Here is a 22,749-nt window from a genome sequence, read left to right on the forward strand (position 1 = left end):
TAGACGAACTGGAATCCACCTGTACCTGTAGAAGGCCATGTTCAGTCACATCCAAAAGGAACAATTAGCTCTAAAATGTTATGTTTTTGCAGACTTTTCACATAATCTAACACATCGAAAATAAATCCATTCTTCTTCTCCTTATATCTTCTAACCAACTTGAAACATGACACCCTCTGCCTAAAGTCAACCCTACTTTTCTAATGAAACCATATGTCCACAAGGCGGTGAGCCTTTCCACTTGTCACCCTGCCTATAGCATTGTCTGTTAATAGGGTTTTTCATGCTAAATTAACTTTTTTCATACACTACTGCCAGACCCTTCCATTTGTTCCTACTATCATTGTAAAGCACAATGACACCTTCATGGTGCTCTTCAGAAATCAGTAGTATGGAGGAAAGTAGAGTTTGTTCTCATCTGCACTGCTTTACTGTATTTAGCCCAAAGTCACTATCCAACAACGTTAGGCTCTGTTCACACTGCATCTGGTGTACCCGCCTGACGTATGCGCGAGATGTATTTAACTGTATGTGGGCGACCCCAACATATGCATGTAATGGTCATTGACTCCCACTGTAAAAAAAAAAATTATATACTAGCAGTATACAGTTTTTGAAGAATCCACTTGTACTGAAAAAATTGCCAACCATATCCCAAAAGGAAACACTTCTGGCATACCTCTGGCTAATAAAACTCTCTGCACACATTAGATGTGTACGCCAATGTATATGCTAAACATGGTGCGAATAAACCTTTAAAGGGAGACTGTCAGCAGTATTGTCCATGCTAAACTGTTGAGGCGAGAGGCTGGGCAGGGCAGTACAAACATACCTTTTATGGTTCTTTTATCATCCAAAGTAGTGAGAATATGAAGTTTTACTTGGCCAGATTCTGCTCCTGCAAGTGCCCAGGAGGCAGAGCTTCAAGTGCACTCTGCATTCAGCTGTTATACAACCCCTCCCATGTGCTCTGAGTGGCAGCTGTAGCATCCAACCAGGAGACCACTACAGCTGTCACTCAAAGCAGAAGGGAGGAGATGTGATGCAGCTCCATGCAGAGAGCTCTTCAGTGAAGCTCTGCATCCAGCGCGCTTGCAGGGGCAGAATCTGGTAGAATAAAAGTTCATATTCACATTACTCCTGATTATAAAAGCTCCACAGAATATTATGCTTGTATTGGTCTCCCTAGCCCCTACCTAATGCTGTCAGTTTACCACAGTCAAAACTGCTGACAGATTCCCTTTACGTTTCAATAGTATTTATTGAAAGAATAAAAGTCAAGTACAGACCTATGTGATGGGAACAAGAAAACAGAGCATAACTTGTCAAAGACAAGCATTTGGTCAAGGAACTATTCATATTAGTTGAGCATAAAGAGTAAAGGGTCCTTTACATGGGCCAAGAATCCTACAGATTAATACCAACAAGCGTTCATAGTAACTTGTTAGCAATGATCGAGCGGTGTAAATGTGCCACCGATTTATCGAGCAATCCGCAAAAATGAACGTTTACCAGCAGCAAATCGTGCTGTGTACACAAGATCTCCTGCTGGCAAACAACGAGTCAGTATGGGGAAGAGCGATGGCATTAGCGATTGCCCATCCCCATACTCTTCCATGTAAATGCACCACTCTCCTCCACTAGCGATCAGCAGATTGTCGGGAAGGAACGCTTCCTTCCCGGCTAGCTGCTGTATTATCGTCCCGTGTAAAGGGCCTTAAGTCAAATAGAACTTGACACAACAAATTTCATTAAACCATTAAATTAACTCTAACCATCGGCTGTCTACTGCACTATTCCATACAGTAGATAGCACTCTTCTGGCCTCCATTAATATAATGGGGACCTATAGGTCAGTCTAACAAATGTGTTGGGAGTTTTCCTGGTGTAGATGGTGAATGGACATTGCAGAGTATGAAAAGAGCCTTAGAGCTGCACACATATCAGACCGCCTAGTGGTGGAAGCGGCCAGCGGTGGTGCAGTACATGAGGAGTCTTCATCGTATATTGAACAGTCAGGCAACGTTCCTGTTTCGAACAAATTATTTCTGCAGAGAGTCATTAAACAATAGGAACACTTTCATCTTCTAAGAATAATTATCAATATAGCACACAAGGGACCTATCCACATGGAAAAAATTATTACACAAGGAACGCTGATTGTTTGGCTGACGCCAGTTGATAGTTCATGTTGTATGTGATTTGAATAATGGTTAAAAAAGCATCACGTGCATTCAGTATTAGCACAGTGCTGTACAAGCGGGTCAGTACATAAGAGAACGGTAGAACTTTTAGTGATTTCCATAATACCTTCCTTCATTAAGGAACGATTACTTAAGCAGCTGACAAATAGTCATGTAGGCTGCACACATATGCATACTGAAAAAAATGGCGTGGTATTAAACAGGCAGGAGGTGCTCAAACCCATATGCAGTTGTGCATATACAGGGAGTGCAGAATTATTAGGCAAATGAGTATTTTGACCACATCATCCTCTTTATGCATGTTGTCTTACTCCAAGCTGTATAGGCTCGAAAGCCTACTACCAATTAAGCATATTAGGTGATGTGCATCTCTGTAATGAGAAGGGGTGTGGTCTAATGACATCAACACCCTATATTAGGTGTGCATAATTATTAGGCAACTTCCTTTCCTTTGGCAAAATGGGTCAAAAGAAGGACTTGACAGGCTCAGAAAAGTCAAAAATAGTGAGATATCTTGCAGAGGGATGCAGCACTCTTAAAATTGCAAAGCTTCTGAAGCGTGATCATCGAACAATCAAGCGTTTCATTCAAAATAGTCAACAGGGTCGCAAGAAGCGTGTGGAAAAACCAAGGCGCAAAATAACTGCCCATGAACTGAGAAAAGTCAAGCGTGCAGCTGCCAAGATGCCACTTGCCACCAGTTTGGCCATATTTCAGAGCTGCAACATCACTGGAGTGCCCAAAAGCACAAGGTGTGCAATACTCAGAGACATGGCCAAGGTAAGAAAGGCTGAAAGACGACCACCACTGAACAAGACACACAAGCTGAAACGTCAAGACTGGGCCAAGAAATATCTCAAGACTGATTTTTCTAAGGTTTTATGGACTGATGAAATGAGAGTGAGTCTTGATGGGCCAGATGGATGGGCCCGTGGCTGGATTGGTAAAGGGCAGAGAGCTCCAGTCCGACTCAGACGCCAGCAAGGTGGAGGTGGAGTACTGATTTGGGCTGGTATCATCAAAGATGAGCTTGTGGGGCCTTTTCGGGTTGAGGATGGAGTCAAGCTCAACTCCCAGTCCTACTGCCAGTTTCTGGAAGACACCTTCTTCAAGCAGTGGTACAGGAAGAAGTCTGCATCCTTCAAGAAAAACATAATTTTCATGCAGGACAATGCTCCATCACACGCGTCCAAGTACTCCACAGCGTGGCTGGCAAGAAAGGGTATAAAAGAAGAAAATCTAATGACATGGCCTCCTTGTTCACCTGATCTGAACCCCATTGAGAACCTGTGGTCCATCATCAAATGTGAGATTTACAAGGAGGGAAAACAGTACACCTCTCTGAACAGTGTCTGGGAGGCTGTGGTTGCTGCTGCACGCAATGTTGATGGTGAACAGATCAAAACACTGACAGAATCCATGGATGGCAGGCTTTTGAGTGTCCTTGCAAAGAAAGGTGGCTATATTGGTCACTGATTTGTTTTTGTTTTGTTTTTGAATGTCAGAAATGTATATTTGTGAATGTTGAGATGTTATATTGGTTTCACTGGTAAAAATAAATAATTGAAATGGGTATATATTTGTTTTTTGTTAAGTTGCCTAATAATTATGCACAGTAATAGTCACCTGCACACACAGATATCCCCCTAAAATAGCTAAAACTAAAAACAAACTAAAAACTACTTCCAAAAATATTCAGCTTTGATATTAATGAGTTTTTTTGGGTTCATTGAGAACATGGTTGTTGTTCAATAATAAAATTAATCCTCAAAAATACAACTTGCCTAAAAATTCTGCACTCCCTGTATATAGGGGAGCAAATCCTGCACTTGTGGCCTGTTGCTAATGGCGATCCCCAGCAAAAATGCATACAGTGGAGGATGCCCGCAGCGGACCACAAGTACCACAATAAAAATCCTACACAAGATAGCAATTATGCGGATGTGATAACCAATATAACAATATAATAATAGCAAAGACAGGTGCATGCTGCAGTCTTACTAAACCCTCAAACTGATGGTAAAATTGAGAGATTGGCCAACATATCCTACTGTGGAGGACATGTCCTCCACAGTAGGATATGTTGGCAAATCTCTCAATTTAACATCAATTTGAGGGTTTAGTAAGACCGCAGCATGCACCTGTCTTTGCTATTATATTGCACACAAATGCATACCAGCTGACCATTACATTGTATTCCGATCAATGTAGATGTTAGTCTTCTAGCTCAACCTAATTTATAGTTCACAACTTAGTTTTTTCGGTGAGAGCAATCATCTTCTAATAACACAGCATGTGATGGGGCATCCAATTGATTATTAGAGGCACACAGAAGTACTTTGTGGAGCTCCCCACCTAAATAACAAGAATATACAGAAACCTCCCCCGAAAAACTACCTCTTTAAATGAGTTGTCCAGTAATTTCTTTTTCCTAAAAATCTCTGTGATGTCAATCTCAAAACATCACTGGAATTCAGGCAGTGAGGGTTTGGTTAGTTAAATATTGTTCATTTTTAAGATAACTAACACTGATCTAAAACAGATTTTTGAGACACTGATTTTCAAGTCCCTTATATGTATTCAATAAGAGTACCACCACTCTTTCACGCTCACCCATAGCTGTTGCTTCTCTGCTCCTGGCCTCCGTCACTCTTGCTGCCTGCCTCAATGCTCAACCAGCTGCAACTTGTGGCGCTATCCCTAGTCCCTATGTGCTGATTACCCTCTTACTAAAAGGCCAATATCCTGCTAAGTTTTTCCTCCTCTGCCAATCATCTAATGCCCCAAGCTACTTAAGGGCTCTTCCCCCATTACTTAGTGCCTGAGTAAGGATCCTCTTGTGCTAAAGTGTTCTTTTGTTTGTCTATTCTGTTACTGACTTGGCTTTTTCCTGACTACGATGACTAATCTGTGGCCTGCTCTGCACGATTGTTTGTCTGCTGTATTGCCTGAACTCTGTCTGCTCCAACTTTGGCCTGTTCATCATTGAGAACATACTCTGTCAGCCCTGACCTCTGCTTGTCTGACTATGACTTCTGACCTCGGACTTAGTAATGCATCCAGGTGTCACTGGCTAGTGTCACGTCAGCTTTTGTTAACAGAGACTACTTCTGTGGTTGCGACCTGGGGATTCTCTATAGCAAATATTAGATGCCTCCATGGGGTTAAACTATAAAAACCAGGGGATCCCTTTGACTTCCAGGTTTAGCCGTAAATGAAATCTGTTGCAATGCATTTGATTCTAATGACACCCTCTAGAACTGTGGTTTCACAGTATTAGGTGACTGTTAAAATTGTTCCTTTTACCCACAGAAAAGCAGAGACAAAGAATATTTGTAAGTCTTCACAGTTCCCTGCAGACCTGGTAGTAAGTGGAGCAGCTATTCTGGACTACAATATGTAATAAGACATCATATTAGGGAACTACTACTTATGTAAGTCCCTTGAAGAAAGATATCCTATGCTGGTTGAAGGTGTCCATTATCTTAGGTTCATCAACCCAATGACTACGTAGGTGACCAGTGAGAGGGACATTATGTAGAAATGTGCTTCCTAAAACAAATTACTTAGTTCAAAGTAAACCAACTCAAAATATATGATCCTTATCAACCAGTTCTATGGTAGCACTCCTCCTTGGCATGAAAGATGTTAACTTTAACAGCCTGAGAAAGAAGAATGGAAGAGAAATCCTTGGGCGACATGAAGTACCCAAGCCAAGTAACTCAATAATCAGAGCTATCTCCCAGAATCCCTTATTCACAGCATATTTGGGTCGTTGTCTTGCTCTGATAAACACAACTATTTTGCTTCCAGCTCCCCTGACAAAGGGACAGGGAATTGTCTACTGCAAAGTTCAGCAAAGGCTTCTGGGGAAACGCCATGAAATTAGCATGAGAATGATACAGCTCTGAGTGAACCATTGTCCCCAGCAGGGTTGTCAATAGACAAGGGTGGAAACAAATGTTAAAAAGCCAAGCTAGAGAACCTTACACAGCAGAAAGGATAGAGATCTGGCTCCATGTAAACAAGGGGTGGCCTGGGAAAATCCTCACCTCTCCGCAACATGTCTTTCATTGTTATGGGGAACTCGTGACAAGTCAACAATGCTGGAAATGAGGCTGCCCAAGAGCACAAACCACGGCCGAGGGGCCACACTTGGTTTTCTGTATACAGCAGTGGTCAATGAACTTGTCATAAAAATATACCCATAGTAGTGTTGTATTATATGGCTTGGTTTATAGGCAGTTGCAATGCAAGATAACAAAAAGGACAAAAGTGAATTGTTATACATTGCTTCACGTAGCCAGGTGAGCATTATCTATCTATCTATCTGACTATCTATCCATCTAACGATCCAATTAACATCTATCTATCCACCCATCTATCTACCTACCGTTCTACTAACTTATCTTTCTATCCATCTATCATCTATATATACATCTATCTATCCATCTAACATTAATCTGTCTATCTATCTAAAATCTATCTATCTAAAAGTTATCCAATATCTCGCTACCTACCTAAAATCTAGCGAATATCTACCTACCTTTAATCTTCTTACCTAAAATCTATCTACTATCTATCTACCTACCTAATATCCATCTACCTACTTAACATCCATCTATCATCTTTCTAACAAAAATCTATATACCTATCTAATATCTACCTATCATCTATGTAATATCTATCCATCTAATATCTATGAAGTAAAAGGGGTACTCTGGTTGCCTAACCTAATTGAACGAACACTATCCACACTGCATACTGTACAATCACTAACTCGATGGTTTTCAGTTTTCACCTTCCAACGATTTCCCGATACAGTTTTTTTTTTCAACAAGTCAACAATCGCTTGGCTCCGCTACTTGTCTACTGTCATGTCCGCTGCACTGGTCACACGTGACTGGAATACATCTCCCCAAGCTACATTTCCCATAATCCCCAGCAGTACTACTCTGTCCTTGTGCGTATTCGCATGCCTCTACGTGTGCTGACGCATGATCCACCGCCACAGGGTCTTTCTGTGGATTACCCAATTGGAAACTTTGGACTCGTTCTGTACCTTTGCTCTCTGTTTGTTTTTCCTATGTGGATTTTATGTCTTTTCTATAGGGGATGCTGAAGAAAGAAGTGAAGCAGTATCTGGAGAAAATTATTGCAATTCCTGTAAGGAATTTAGGAGAACACGTCCATACCCAAAAAGTCTTCTTTTTAGAGGAGCCTACGCTGTTGAAAAGACTTGGTTCAATAGAGGGGTTTATGTACACCCAAAAAAAAAATGCTGGGCTGACAGGATGGAGCGTGCCCCTGTGCAACCAGTTATATCACAGCCGCTTCTTACCCTCCTGTCAATACTTCTCTTTGGCCTTCACACTGAGAAGCCGACTTCTCAATATTTACTTAAAGTGAGGAGTAATGGTGAGCATACAGACTGAAGGCCGAGTCACAAAGCACTCCCACTACTGCAGTCACAACACATCATGTATTTTAAACCTGAATTGCATCTCCCAGCGGGGAAGGCGTTAAAGAAAGCAGAAACGGTAGTTAATGTTACTTAAAGATCAATAAGCAGAATACCAAGACAGAAGGTTATTGAGCTAATAATCAAATAACGCAGGTAGTAATTACAAGCCCTTGAATAATATATTAGCGAGATATTAGTGGAGTAGGAAATCGGTTCAGTCTGTGCAATCATTATCAGTCGGAGGTCTTTACGGACTTAGTAGTATTGTTGAAGAGATTTCTGGCAAGTACCATTTTATTTAACAAAACAAAAAAAAAAGAGTAATTAAAGTAAATCTACACTCTATTCATATGTTCACATGAGAGGTTCTTGAGCAGTCAATTGCTCTGCAAGACACGGGGCCCAATTAAAGTTACGGCACAACATGGCACGGGTTATTCCCGACTGATCTTCAGGCCAAACATCTGTAAATCATTCATGCTAATTTCTGTAGGTGGAAGAAGAGGAGGACTGGGTGATTGACACCAGTGAACACAACAGAAACTATTGAATCTGTCATTGACAAAGAAATGAGGCTGACTTATCCCATGACAGAGTTTTGAAGTCTCAGATTATCCTTAAAGGGCATCTGTCAGCAGATTTGTACCTATGAAACTGGCTGACCTGTTACATGTGCCCTTGGCAGCTGAAGGCATCTGTGTTGGTCCCATGTTCATATGTGCCCGCATTGCTGAGAAAAATGAAGTTTTAATATATGCAAATTAACCTGTAGGAGCAACAGGGGTGTTGCTGTTACACCTAGAGGTTCTGCGCTCTCTGCAACTGCTGCGCCCCCTCCACTTTGACAGGGCCAGGCAATGAAAACTTCATCACAGCCTGGACCTGTCAATCAAAATGGTGAGGGAGCGGCAAATGTAGAGAGAGCTGATCCTCTAGGTGTAATGGCAACGCCCCTGTTGCTCCTAGAGGCTCATTTGCATATATTAAGACTTCATTTTTCTCAGCAATGTGGGCACATATGAACATGGGACCTACACTAGTACCTTCAGCTGCCAAGAGCACATGCAACGGGTCAGCCAGTTTCATAGGTACAAATCTGCTGACAGATGCCCTTTAAATGGGGTTTTCTCTTAACAAGTGAACGGAGAGGACACCACACATGCGCAGTCACCCTCCATTAACCGCTATGGGAGTTCCACAAATAGTCAAGCTCTGGCTTGACCATTTCCGGCAGTTCCATAAGGGTGAGCGGAGAGGAGGTCGCGCTTATGCAAATTGTTCTCCATTCACTGCTATGGGACTTGCGAAAATAGCCGAGCATGATCAAGCAGCTATTTTTGAAAGTCTCACAGCAGTAAATGGAGAGGACGCCACACAAGTGAGGTGTGCTCACCTTCACTTCGGGGGCTACATTCCGGAGATAGAAGCAAGTCCCAGAAGTGGGACCTGTACCTATCTAAAATTTGCAACATATCTCAGCGATATGCCATAAATGTTGAGATGTGAATACCCCTTTAAGCCTTCATAAAGACAGAGGATCCCCAGACAGATTTCCTCATAGAAACACTAAACTAATGAAATACACAAAAAAAAAAAATATCCAATCACTTCCTGCTTTAACCCTCTCCTTTGACTCTATTTTGTCTCGCATTACAATTAAAACAATGACCAAATAAAGAAATATTATCTATATAGCCCAGGAAATAAGCTTCTGCTCCTGACGGTCCTGTGTATGGCTGTAGGACAACTGGCTGCAGCAGGAGCCTCCCCCCTCTGCTCTGTCTTTAGTCTGATAACAATACCCGCTGAAGTCAGAAAAAACCCTTTAAGGGTACTTTCACACTTGCGTTTTTCTTTTCCGGCATAGGGCTTTTTCACACTTGCGTTGTTGGGTTCCGGCATAGAGTTCCGTCGTCGGGGCTCTATGCCGGAAGAATCCTGATCAGGATTATCCCCATGCATTCTGAATGGAGAGAAATCCGTTCAGGATGCATCAGGATGTCTTCAGTTCCGGAAAGGAACGTTTTTTGGCCGGAGAAAATACCGCAGCATGCTGCGCTTTTTGCTCCGGCCAAAAATCCTGAACACTTGCCGCAAGGCCGGATCCGGAATTAATGCCCATTGAAAGGCATTAATCCGGATCCGGCCTTAAGCTAAACGTCGTTTCGGCGCATTACCGGATCCGACGTTTAGCTTTTTCTGAATGGTTACCATGGCTTCCAGGACGCTAAAGTCCTGTTTGCCATGGTAAAGTGTAGTGGGGAGCGGGGGAGCAGTATACTTACCGTCCGTGCGGCTCCCGGGGCGCTTCAGAGTGACGCGCATGGATGACGTGATCGCATGGATCACGTCATCCATGCGCATGGGGAGCTCTGACGTCATTCTGGAGCGCCCCGGGAGCCGCACGGACGGTAAGTATACTGCTCCCCACTACTACTATGGCAACCAGGACTTTAAAAGCGTCCTGGCTGCCATAGTAACACTGAACGCATTTTGAAGACGGATCCGTCTTCAAATGGTTTCAGTTCACTTGCGTTGTTACGGATCCGGGGGGCACCTCCGGCAAATGGAGTGCACGACGGATCCGGACAACGCAAGTGTGAAAGAGGCCATAGAGTTCCGTCATAGGGGCTCTATACCGGAAAAGAACTGATCAGGTATATCCCCATGCATTCTGAATGGAGAGTAATCCGCTCAGGATGCATCAGGATGTCTTTAGTTCAGTCATTTTGACTGATCAGGCAAAAGATAAAACCGTAGCATGCTGAGGTTTTATCTCCGGCGAAAAAAACTGAACACTTGCCTGAATGCCGGATCCGGCATTTTTTCCCCATAGGAATGTATTAGTGCCGGATCCGGCATTCAAAATACCGGAATGCCGGATCCGTCCTTTTGGCCTGCGCATGCGCAGACCGGTAAAAATGTGAAAAAAGATACAAGACAGATCCATCTGTCCGCATGACAAGCGGAGAGACGGATCCGTTCTTGCAAATGCTTTCAGTCACAACTAGATTGGCGGATCCGGAGGGCAGTTCCGACGACGGAACTGCTTGCCGGATCACACTGTCGCAAGTGTGAAAGTAGCCTAAGTAATGCAGACAATAACTACTGTGTACACATGAGCCTGTATAAACGTTCCTCCTCCATGAGTGTACTGTGTGTAAATAAAGAGGCATCTTCCCAAAATCTGTTTTTGGAAATGAATTACAACTTGCAGAACCAGTATGACGGGAAGGCATAACAGTAACAGTCTTCTTCAGCACCCTTGGGGAGAAGGGGGAGGTGCAGTTTATGGATTAGAAAATCTGTGCCTTGGGCACAAAGAGAACTGGTCCTGCCCAGTGTACAGTACAGTATGCATCCACGATTAGTTCCTTTAAAGAGGACCCTTCGCCTCTTCTGATATGTCTGTGTTTAGGTAACTACTTTTATCCCCCTTGAAATTATTCTGGAGCCTTTTTTCTTAAAACGCCACATTGTAATGTTCCTCTGTTATTCCTCCTTCAAATTTATGAATAGATTGACAAATAGGTGTTGCCAGATGGGGGTATGTCCCTGCACAGACTGATGCTATGCAATCAGAGCTGACAGTGCTAGACTGTATAGACACACCCTTCTGACCAGGCAAACGGCCGTTGTCAATTTATTCACACATTTCTAGAAGGAATAATGGAGAAACTGTACAAGCAGAATTCTAATTAAAGATGCTCCAGAATTGTTATTTCATGGAGAACACAACCATTTACTATTATAGCCATTTCAGGAGTGGTGACTATATCAGCAATATCAACAGGTGACTAGAGATGAGGAAATCGACTCTAAAATTGGGAAATTTGATTAGTTCTGATTCTACCATACCTAAACGTTGCGCCATTGGATTCAGGAGGATCTAGGTGAGAGAGGGGGACTTTTCCAGGCAATCAGAGGACTTTCTTAATAAATTTGACCCAAATCAAATCGGACTGTCGATTTGGCCAATTCAGACCCGAATCAAATTTTTTAATATTCGCTCATGTCCACTATGGGCAACAGTTTTGTCCCTTTTCATTTTATACCTTTTTTTAACTTTTACACTATATCTACCTAATGCAAAGTATTCTTCCATTGATGATCTCCATCCCGTCATGGTGAGATCACACGTACAGGGAGCGGACCCGAAGCCCGAGCACTGCAGAGCAATTAACAGCGGCATTGTACAACTTAACTGCAGCCGTAAAAGCAGCATCATTAGCAGTTAGCGAGCAGCCTTGTGGAGAGAAATCTCCTCATTACCTTCCTATAATATTTTCTAAGCAAGGAGAAGTTTAACGCAGAATATATTCAGGTATTTAGTCTGCGAGGGCTACATCTTAATAGATTCTTAATTTGCCTGTAATTATATGGCTCTCAAGAAGAATACACTACAGTGAGCGAAGAGTAAAGTGTTTGGCCTAAAAAGGTGGTACCTGCTGTAAAACTACTACTCTCAACGTGCCCCCATAGCAGTTATAAGGGAGTCAGGTTACACATCAGGGATTTATAAATATGATGCTACCTGATGTGGTGTTATATGTACCGTATAATATGGTGACTTCAGCAAAGTCAGACTTGGGGGTTGGGAGCTGCTGTATGGCAAAAGATGTAGACTCTCTTTAACCCATTCTGAACGATGGGCTATGCGGTGAGCAGGTATGGTGGGGCGGGGAAAACGAGAACATAAGGGGGAATTTAATGATACTAGGATTATACATGTAATAAAATTATTGTCAGTTTGTTTTGTTTTTAGAGTTAACTGCAATGCATCTGGAGAAAAGCATGTACTTGACGAGCTGCTGCCCACCCACAGAAAGGGATAAGTGGGTAAGAAGAGTTTTAAATTCGGGAGATAACCCCTTTAAAGGGGTTCTCCAGGAATAAAAAAAAATGAAAATACTTAAATATTATTTTATAATAAATATATTCACAAATACCTTTCATTACTTATAATGGCTCGTTTTGTCTACGGAGCAATCATTAGGAGAAATAAAATGGCCGTCCTCCTATCACTACACACAAAACCTGTCCTAATCACACAGGAGGACAAGTTACTTCACAACACTGCGTTATAGTGCTGCCTCATCCTCCTCTCTGCTCTGCTTGTCAGGAATCATGATCCTGAATACAGGTGAATCTCTGTGGGAATGGAGATGATGAGGAGACATGAGAGGAGGTTGAGGTGTGGCTAATGAGCAGCAGCACTTGTATGCAGTCTCCATTACCACAGCAACACATTACTACAGCCTGTCCTGCCCGTCCTTTCTGTACTTTATGTCTCCTCATGAACTAAATTTCCCAGAGATTCAGATAAAGTTCTTATCATCTGTATTCAGGATCATAATCCCTGACAAGTAGAGAGGAGGATGAGGCAGATGTTTACCTCAGTGTTGTAAAGTAACTTGTCCTCATGTGTGATCAGGACAGGTTTTGTGTGAACTAATGGGACAGCGGCCATTTTGTTTCCCCTAATGATTGCTCCCCAGACAAAACAGGCCATTATAAATAATGAAAGGTATTTGAGAATATATTTATAATAAAGTAATATTTAAGTATTTTCATTTTCTTAATTCCTGGAGAACCCATTAAAAGAGAGTAGGCCTCTTGATATATTTTTCACATCTTTGGGTTAAATGTTTGTCAGAACCTTAAATCTGAAATCTATGATTCCCCTCAGTTTTCTGGCATAAATTACAATAAACCTGCTGGGCCACAGTGGACCCTTCCACTAAGCTCCACCAACTTTTTTTTAAAGTGTCAATCAAAGTATTTCTGAGATCTTCTCTCTTCCAGGGAGAGGCTCTAAATGCATTGCTGCCTAACCATTTCCATGGGTCAGGGTGTGGTGACAGAATCCTGACCCCAGACCTGGCGCAAGCATAGGTGCATACAGCGCAAAAGACCATTTATTAAGTGCCAGGACTGGACGCTGACCACCACCCACTGACCTCTGCAAGCCAGTTAGGCGATGATGTGCTCAGAGTCTCTCTCTGATCCAGAAAAGAGAAGAGTTCACTCATAGACTTGACACTGGTGGAAGCGCTATGAACAGGGGCATGTGATCTGAGTTTGGATCCAGCGATACAGACATCACAAGTAAATAGACTACAATGGACAAACCCTTTAAGTACTGGTCACGAGGTAGAGTTGCCCCATGGGCCCAATGATTGGTGGTGTATTTGTAAGTAACACACACAGGTCACATGGAGCCACTCCTCTCTTCTTGGTACACTGGTATAACTGAAGTACACAAGATCTACAGTCACAAGGTGTTTCTTAGGAGCCAAAACCCAAGAATTCTGCGTTCCATGGCACAAAATATTCAAAGCAATGTGGCGCAACACAGCTACTTGCATGTGTTGCGCTGCCTGGAACGCTGGCCCAGGAGAACAGCATTGTACAGGTTGTACTCCGATGGAAGTAAATATAAACCTCGCTCAACCGCAATAAAGGTATAAGATTTACACCGACATCTATTGGAATGTGACTCAATAATAATACGGTTACATAACTCGTATCGGGAGGAAGTTGCATTGAGCAATTGTACCCAAACTGGACCCAGTAAGATAAGAGTCACAGTCTAGACTGGGGCTGTACGAGCACACATGACAGTCCACATGCTACCTGCCTACAATTACCATTATGAGTCACCTGGGGTTAAGTAAAGCTGTAACTGGGAATAGGACGGAGCTTGTGCGTCCTCCGTTCTTTACTAGCTAACTAAATGAAAAGCAGAATTTTTCCATTCCTGCATTAAATTAGCCCAGTGTGACTACAGAGTTACTGCAGTTATTTTACAGCTGCCTAAGAAGCATCGTAAAAGCCAATATTCGAAATTGGAACGTTTTCAGTGGTAATGTGAATTACTAGGAGGCTGCATTTTTTTCTCTGTGTGTAGAGTTATGGCTCGTAGCGAATAATGGACAGAAAAATGTCTCTCTGTCCATAGTTCACATCTGCTTTATATTAGTCTGTGCAAAGAATTACTTTTTCTTTCCTGAAACGTTATGCTTGATCTGTGCGGCCCGTCTATGCTAAAATCTTTACCGCCTCATACCAGTCGCTTAAAGGGAAACTATCAGCTCTATATGCTGCCCTTCCTGAGGGCACAGTATAGAGACAGTGTCTGCCACTTCTGTGATAGCAGTCAATAAAACAGCGCACACCAGCGGTGTGAGAGAGATGAGTCCGATGCAGCATGCTGCCCCCTCCCCCGGATGATTATTGACAGTTTCCTTTCCTATTCACAGCAGGAAAGAAAACGTCAATCATCATTTGGAGGGTGGGGTCAGCATGCTGCATCCGACTGATCTCTCTCACACCACTGGAGCTCTAAGGGCTGTAGCAGGTTAGTACTCTGAAATTACTGAATGCCATCACAACAGTGACAGTGCTCTGAAATGAGCAGGTCTGTCAGTGAGGGTAGTGTATGGGAGCTGACAGGTCCCCTTTAAAGGTTTTTTCTGGAAGCTTAATATTAATGGCCTATCCTAAGGATTAATGGATGCCTGACAGCTGGCACCCCCCGCCGATTAGCTGTTGAGGCCGTGGCGCCCCGGTGACTGCTGCAGCCTCCTCACAGCAGACCGTGCACAAAGCCGTACATTAGATAGCGGCTGTGCTTGGTATTGCAAGCTGGGGAACATTCACATTGATGGGACTGAGCTGAGACTAGGCCATATGACCAATGAACGTGACGTCACTGGTCTAGGAAGAGACCGTAGCGCTCACCGGAACACCGCACCCTCTTCAAACAGCTGATTGGCGCGTGCACCGGGAGTCGGCCCCCAGCGATCAGATTTTGATGACCTATCCTGAGGATAGGCCACTAGTATTAAACTCTCGGAAAACCCAACGCTTTCCACGAGCTGTCTGAGAGATTTACCAGATCTTCCCAGAGCCCGATAAGTCTCTCTTTTTTTTTAAGAATGGCTAAAAGTGTTGAGAGTCATATGTAACAAAACATCCCCCCCCCCCCCATTATAGGCACCTTAAAAGTCAGTTTATTGGTCACCTTATTCCAGATATATTATGGCCTGTATAATGAGATATACTGTGTATATCGATAATAAATAATTATATTAATATTATATATAAAGTATATATATTCTGCGTTGCATCATGCAAAACCCCCACCAAGATGATGTTAGGACTAGGAGCTCTCTGCCACAAGGAACGGCAATTACCTCCACAAGAAAGACCCCTGATAGCATAACACATGTTACCGATACACATATTAGGAAATGTTTAAAAAAATTGTAATTGAAATGAAGGCTGCGTTCTAAGATGAAGGAGGCAATAAAAGTGCATAATGATGGCTTCTTCTGACATTAAGCTAACAGGGTATTATCCTGACGTTACTTCTGGTATAAAACACATTTATTACTTCCCACTATGACAGCTTCAAATGCCAATAACTGGATATATAATCGCGGGTTCAACTTGATAGCATTAAAAGTGATTAATGTCAGCGTAGCGAGATAGTAGGAGGGGCCTGTGCCTAGATGTGCCCGGGCTACGAGGCCTGATTTATTATTGTGCAAAACTTCCAGTTCCCTTTATATACATGATATACTTACTGCACTTGTATTAATAAGCAGATGCTAAACTGTGTCCCTCATGACTGGGGATATATAAATCACTGCGCTCTGTGCTAGGAGAATGGGTAATGCGGCACCTCCGACTGGTAAGTCTCACAGAGTACTGGTAGCCACATGGCACATAACTAAATTACGTAGGCTTAGGCTGGCCATACACTTTACATTATTGTAGGCTGACAACTATCTCTCCCGATTCTCCCATATATAGGTGAAACTCGAAAAGTTAGAATATTGTGCAAAAGTCCATTTATTTCAGTAATGCAAATTAAAAGGAATTGCATTAATGCAGCTTAAAATTAGAATTTTGTGAAAAGGTTCAATATTCTAGGCTCAAAGTGTCACACTCTAGTCAGCTAATTAATCCATACCCCCTGAGCGAAGGGTACCTCAAAATTGTGACTTTGGGGTTTCATAAGCTGTAAGCCATAATCATCCAAATTATAGCAAATAAAGGCTTGAAATATCTCGCTTTGCATGTAATGAGTCTATCTCATATGTTAGTTTCACCTTTTAAGTTGCATTACTGAAATAAATGAACTTTGCACAATATTCAAATTTTTCGAGTTTCACCTGTACATGCATGTTAATTTTCATATTATTACCTCTTCCTCTCCCTCCCAGATTTCGTGCCTGCACTGCCGGCGCATGAGCAGTCCAACTACCTGTTTCTCAGGACAAGTGTGGAGCGGCGCAGGCGCTAGATCTGGGAGGGAGAGGAGGAGGTAATAATAGGAAACAAGGGCGAGCCAGAGGGGTGAAAGAGGTGTGGTTTTTTGGGCACATCGCTGAGGGACCAGGGCACTTGCTGCAGTAACGCCGCCCCTGGGCACTTGCTGAACCTCATTAACATAAGTTTAAAAAGTCTTTTTTTTAAGATCTCGGCGAGGGACAGAACAAATAAAGGTACCATTGTAATAAGAGCAAAGCAGTCTATACCTGATCTGAGCAGTCTAAAAGGCTTTTCCAGGAATAACTAACTTTTAAGTGATGCCGCAGCCTTCCTCCATTATTGAAAGACTCATAATTACCTGCTCTCCGCAGCTCCGGTCCTGCACGCTGGATCACGTGTGTCCATCTTACGGATCCCTGGCTTGCATACTTCTAGCTGGGCATGGTCACCTCATCTGCTGCAACAAGCTACGTCACCGATGAAGGCAATGGTAGGCTGCAGAGACACATGTCGCTTGTGGCAGGGCCAGTTTTAGACAAAATGTGGCCCTGGGCAAAATCAAAAGTGGGGCCCCAAATCTTGCAATAATGTGCTAAAAACACAGTCCGACGTCCAACACCTGACACCCCCGCTGATCAGTTGTTTGAGCAGATGGAGCATGCTGTCCACTGCTGCTGTCCCATAGACATACAGCAGTGAGCAGGAAGAGAGAAAGGAGATGGCACGTGCGCACAGAGCATGCCGTTTCCTCAAACAGCGGATCGGCAGGGGTGCCGGGTGCCCGTCCAGTACCCTAGTAGTAATAATATAACCATAATGTCCTCCTGTAGTGCCCCCTAATAGTTCCAATATATAATGCTCCCCCCGCATAGTGCCAGTATATATATATATATATATATATATATATATATATATATATATAATGTTCCCCCGTAGTGCCAGTATATAATGCTCCTCCATTCCTCCCCAGTAGTGCCAGGTATATATAATGATCTCCTTCTCCCCTTTCCTGGTGCCCCCAGTAGTGCGGACATTTAGTATAACAAAAAACACCTCACTCCCATTTTCCCCGCCGCTGTCTGCGATACAGACCACAGTTTTATCTGTGGCTTGTGTTGCTGCGTCCTGATGCATGCGGTCCCAATGACATCACCACTCCTGCTCCGGGTCTCACGCGATCATGTCATCATGCGTGACCCAGTGCAGGAGGTCCCGTTAATGTCATTGTTCTAATGCCTCACAGGCTTGATGCCTAGAGGCCTGAGGCTTGTGAAGTTGGACGGCCATGAGTGCGCCCCCCTTTATGGGTAGCAAAGTAGCGCCCTAGGTGGATGACTACCCTCGCCTATCCATCATCCTGGCCCTAATTCAGAGCACATTAACGCAGGAGGTATAACAGGAGAGCACATTACAGGGGGACGTATAAGAGGATGGGACTACAACTCCCAGCATGTTCAAGCCGTTATTATGTAATATCAGAGTACATTATAAAAGGAAGTATAAGAGGAGAGGACTACAACTCCCAGCATATCCAGGGTGTTGTAATGTACCCTGATATTACATAATAATGGCCTGGACATGCTGAGAGCTGTAGTCCTCTCCTGTTATACCTCCTCTGATATTACATAACAAGCTGGACATGCTGGGAGTTTTAGTCCTCTCCTCATACCTCCTCTTGTAATGTACTCTGATATTACATAACAGGAGGTATAAGTGGAGAGGACTACAACTCCCAGCACTTCCCTGGTACTAACATTGAATCATTCACTTCTTCCCATGCATCACTGGTCTTCTTCTTCATTACTTTACTGCATAGCTGTGAGGTCATCGCAGGTCATTCATTCCCCTCTTCTCTGATGAGCTCCGCCTCCTGCACGTGACATCATGGCAGGTCCTACAGCACCAGTAGAAGAGTGTTGCCGCACGTGACATCATGGCAGGTCCTACAGCTCCAGTAGAAGAGTGTTGCTGGTGTCCGGAGCTGTCAGTTTGCAGAGCAGCACTGTGGTAATGACTTGTGTTATGTGTACTGTGAGGGGGCCTTACAGGGCATTGTAAGGTGCAGCTTTTCAGCTGTCTGCCCGTCCGCTTCCAGGTACGTTCAGCTGAACAGCAGCACTGAAGCAGGGTGCCCCTTAGAGGATGGGGGCCTAGGGCAATTGCCCAGTTTGCCCCCCCTAACGCCGGTCCTGGGCAGCGGAAAAGGTAACCATGCCTAGTCACAAGTATGCAAGCCGGAGAACCAGATGACATGTAAACGCAAGACCGGAGCAGCGGAGAGCAGGCGAGTAGGAATGTAGGGGAGGTAGGCTTGAGGCATCACAGAAAGTTATTTATTCCCAGAAAATCCCTTGAAAGCCTCATTCACACTATACTTCCCCAAATGAATGGGTCATCACCAGAATCTATTCATTTTTAAGGACCCTTTTGTCTACTTTGTTCATTCCTTTTACATTTTTGCTACAATTGCTCTTTAAAAGAAAATCTAAAATAAAATGAAAGTTATTTTGCTGGAACATCCACACAACACATAAAATGCTCATTATTTCCAGCTACAGATCAGCACACCTGCCATGCTGTGTAACTCCCAGACAGCCCGCCGATATACAGCAGAAGCAGAGACTCACCAGACGTGTCCCACATGTTGAGCTCGATTCTCTGCTTGTCTATCTCAAAGCTGGCGGTGTAGTTCTCAAAAACAGTCGGGACATAATTCTGAAAAAGAGAGAACGAGATTATGATGCGGAGCAGTGGACACACAGAAAACACTCCGGAGCAAAGAGGAGAAGGTGGGTGTATTTTGCACCAGATTACTGTGCCTGCGCCATTTATGATTTGGATTGTTAATTGTGTCCAAACCTGTGATGTTGTTTCAGAGAGCGGTGAAGGGAAGCTGTGACATATTGCTACGTAGGGATTTATACTATCACTTTCGTACCACCTTGGATACAGTTTTGTCCAAAACATTCGCAAAAAAACTGTCTAAAACTACAACAAAACAAGGTGCAAAACAGGATAAAAATTTGATACAAAAGTTATGTAAAGAAAAATTGAATCCTGCATGTGCTAAATGAAATAAAATTGTACCGCATACAACTTGCATATCTGGTGCAGCAAGTGTGCGCCACACATTCTGGCACCAATCAAGGCATCTAAAGTGACAGAATCAATTACAATTTAACACAGTCTTCAACCACTCAACTTTACACCCTTTACAATCTGAGTGTGACATATGGAGCACATAGGGGTGATGAAGAAAGGCGGGTTGTCACACTGCTGAAAAGACTCCCCATAGGCCCTAGGAACCTACAATGGAAAAATCTGTAACTAGGTGTCATGTCAACAGGTGTACTTTTTTTCCTTTTTTTGGGGGGGGGGGAGTACTATCTCTTCTTAGGGAGAGAGTGCCTTAATTGGCATGAGACTTATAGACGGTTATGCAAATTAGCTCTTAGTAAGTTCTGACTCTGATGCCACCAGATGTAAGGCAGCTATTCTATAAATCAGTGTTCGACCCTTTAAATAGGCCTTGAGACATGACTCGGGTATTAAATAAGCCAGCATCTCATCTGCAGACAACTGTTTCGGAGTGATTGCCCCTCCTCAGGGCAGAGCAGAGAGTACTATCTTAACTGGGTGAGAGGCCAAGTCAGGATTTGGGGGTAATATCTCTCTTTGGGGAGAGCACACCCCTATCAGCGTGAGACTTATAGGCCATACATGCTCCTCTGGAATTCTGGGAAGAAAGGGATGATACTGTCGCTGTATGGAGCTGGAAGCAGAAGGCTACATACACCGTGTAGTAGCCGTGACAGTGTACCGCAACTCAGCTCAGATTCATTGAACTGGTGCCGAAAACTACACAGTGTACACAGTTTATATTTTCCGGTACCAGTGGCTACCCAAAAACAGCTGATTATGGAAGTGCCGGGTGCTGGACCTCCACCGATCTAATATTGATGATGACCTATCCTGAGGAATAGTCATCAATAGAGGATCACTTTGCAGAGACCTGGCTGTAGGAAGAATAACTGAGTATGTGTGACTAGCAGCTCTCATCTCTGTAGATGGATGTGGACATTGTATACATTCCAACCACAGGTGGCGCCATACTGTGTAAGTAAATGTAATAACTCTCTAAATGTGATTGTTTTCTGACAGCATGCAAATGGTCAGTATGCCTCTATTTTATGATCTATACAATGAATATGATATTTAATGGTGACACAACCCCCTTTAAAATGAAATTTAGGGTTTGAGCCAGTTGAGCTATTATATTATGGAACCTCATTATAAGCGATTCTCCAATATGATGTCCAAAAGGTCAATGCCTTATGTACGGTTTTGACAACCAGTCTCATCCAAGAGCATCCAGAGTAAATCATGTTCATGGGACGTCTCCAACGTGTAAGACAACGAAGCCGAGACACATCCATTCACTAACTCATTACTGCCTATTAATGACTTTGGTTACAGAGTCTGGCTAATGAACACAAACATCTGACTGGTTACTGCTGGTTACAAAACAGGGCTTTGTCTGCTCTCTTTTCATTCTACTATACGTACAGATGTAGTAGAGCTGACTTTGCCATGTAAAGGGAGGGTTTGTACCTAAGCTTTCAACTAAACTTTATTAAAACCTATTCTAAGTGTGATAAAGTAATTTTTGAATGTACTTTTTTAAATTCATTTTCCTTGTGAAATAGGCACCTGAAGTTCAGATGCCTATAGCGCCTTGGCATCTGTACACAGCCCTGATCTGTCAGTGCTCTAATGGTGTACAGTTTCCACTGGGGCTGCAGTGAGCTGAGTACAGGCCGGAGCACACATCGCTGTTCCTGTCTGTACCCGCTCTGCACAGCACATCACCCATGTGATACGCTAGGCTTAAAGGGGTTGTTCGGGTTCAGAGCTTCTTTACCCGGGCAGCTGCTCTAAGATGAGCATGGGAGCATTTCATGCTCCGATGTGCTCCCTTGCCCTTGGCTGAAGGGCTTTTTTCTGCAGATCCAGTGATGTACTGGGTCTCTCCTAGGTTGAGGCTTCCGCCTAGCAGTGTTCCCAGTAAGCTTCCGCCTAGCAGTGTAAAAATTTAAACAAAAATGCCCTTGCCCTGCGCGATACAGCATAGGGCAAGGAAGTGCATCAGAGCATGAAATGCTCCAATGCTCCTATCAGAGGGCCTGCCTGGATGAAGATAAGGATATTTCCGGGTTGAGCTCTGAACCCAAACCCTTTAAATGGCGCGAGCGCAGGCAGGAGCAGTGATGTGCTATGCAAAGCTCCTGTCTCCGATTGCTCCATTCTGCTAGAATCCTGCACCGATATATGATATATCACATTGGTACAGGATTTTAGCAGAGCGAAGTGTGCAGAGGCAGGAGCACTGCATAGCACATCGCTGCTCCTTCCTGCGCTCGCTCCACTAAAGTCTGGCATGGCACATCAGTGATGTGCTATGCAGAGCTTTGAGGCTACCTGTACACGTTGCAGATTACGTGTGGTTTTTCCGTATGGATTCTCGTGCTAAAAAAAATGCATTGTAATACAGTACCAGCAAAGCGTATGAGACTAAACAAATCTCATGTACACTTGGCTTTTTTCTTCCGTGCATGTGAAGTGTTATTCTTGTGCAGATTTCACCCTTTTCAATGAAAGGGTGAGATCTGTGCCAATATTGCATCAAATCTGCAACAAAATTCTCAAATACAGTTGAAACCAGAAGAAGTTTACATACACTGTATAAAAAGACACATATGCATGTAATCAGAATAAACCTTTCCTGTTTTTGGTCAGTTA

At 43.4% G+C, this 22,749-nt stretch overlaps 1 protein-coding gene across 1 annotated transcript in view; it reads right to left on the bottom strand.

The window, feature by feature from the left end:
* RND2 (Rho family GTPase 2) overlaps positions 1-22,749 on the bottom strand; it is a 95,844-nt gene that overhangs the window by 53,834 nt on the left and 19,261 nt on the right. The window contains exon 2 of the mRNA XM_040436517.1: positions 19,578-19,665. Coding sequence (XP_040292451.1) covers positions 19,578-19,665 — 88 coding nt within the window. The remainder of the gene's footprint in view (positions 1-19,577; positions 19,666-22,749) is intronic.

The sequence above is a fragment of the Bufo bufo genome, chromosome 6, assembly GCF_905171765.1.
Source record: "Bufo bufo chromosome 6, aBufBuf1.1, whole genome shotgun sequence".
Classification (NCBI taxonomy): domain Eukaryota; kingdom Metazoa; phylum Chordata; class Amphibia; order Anura; family Bufonidae; genus Bufo; species Bufo bufo.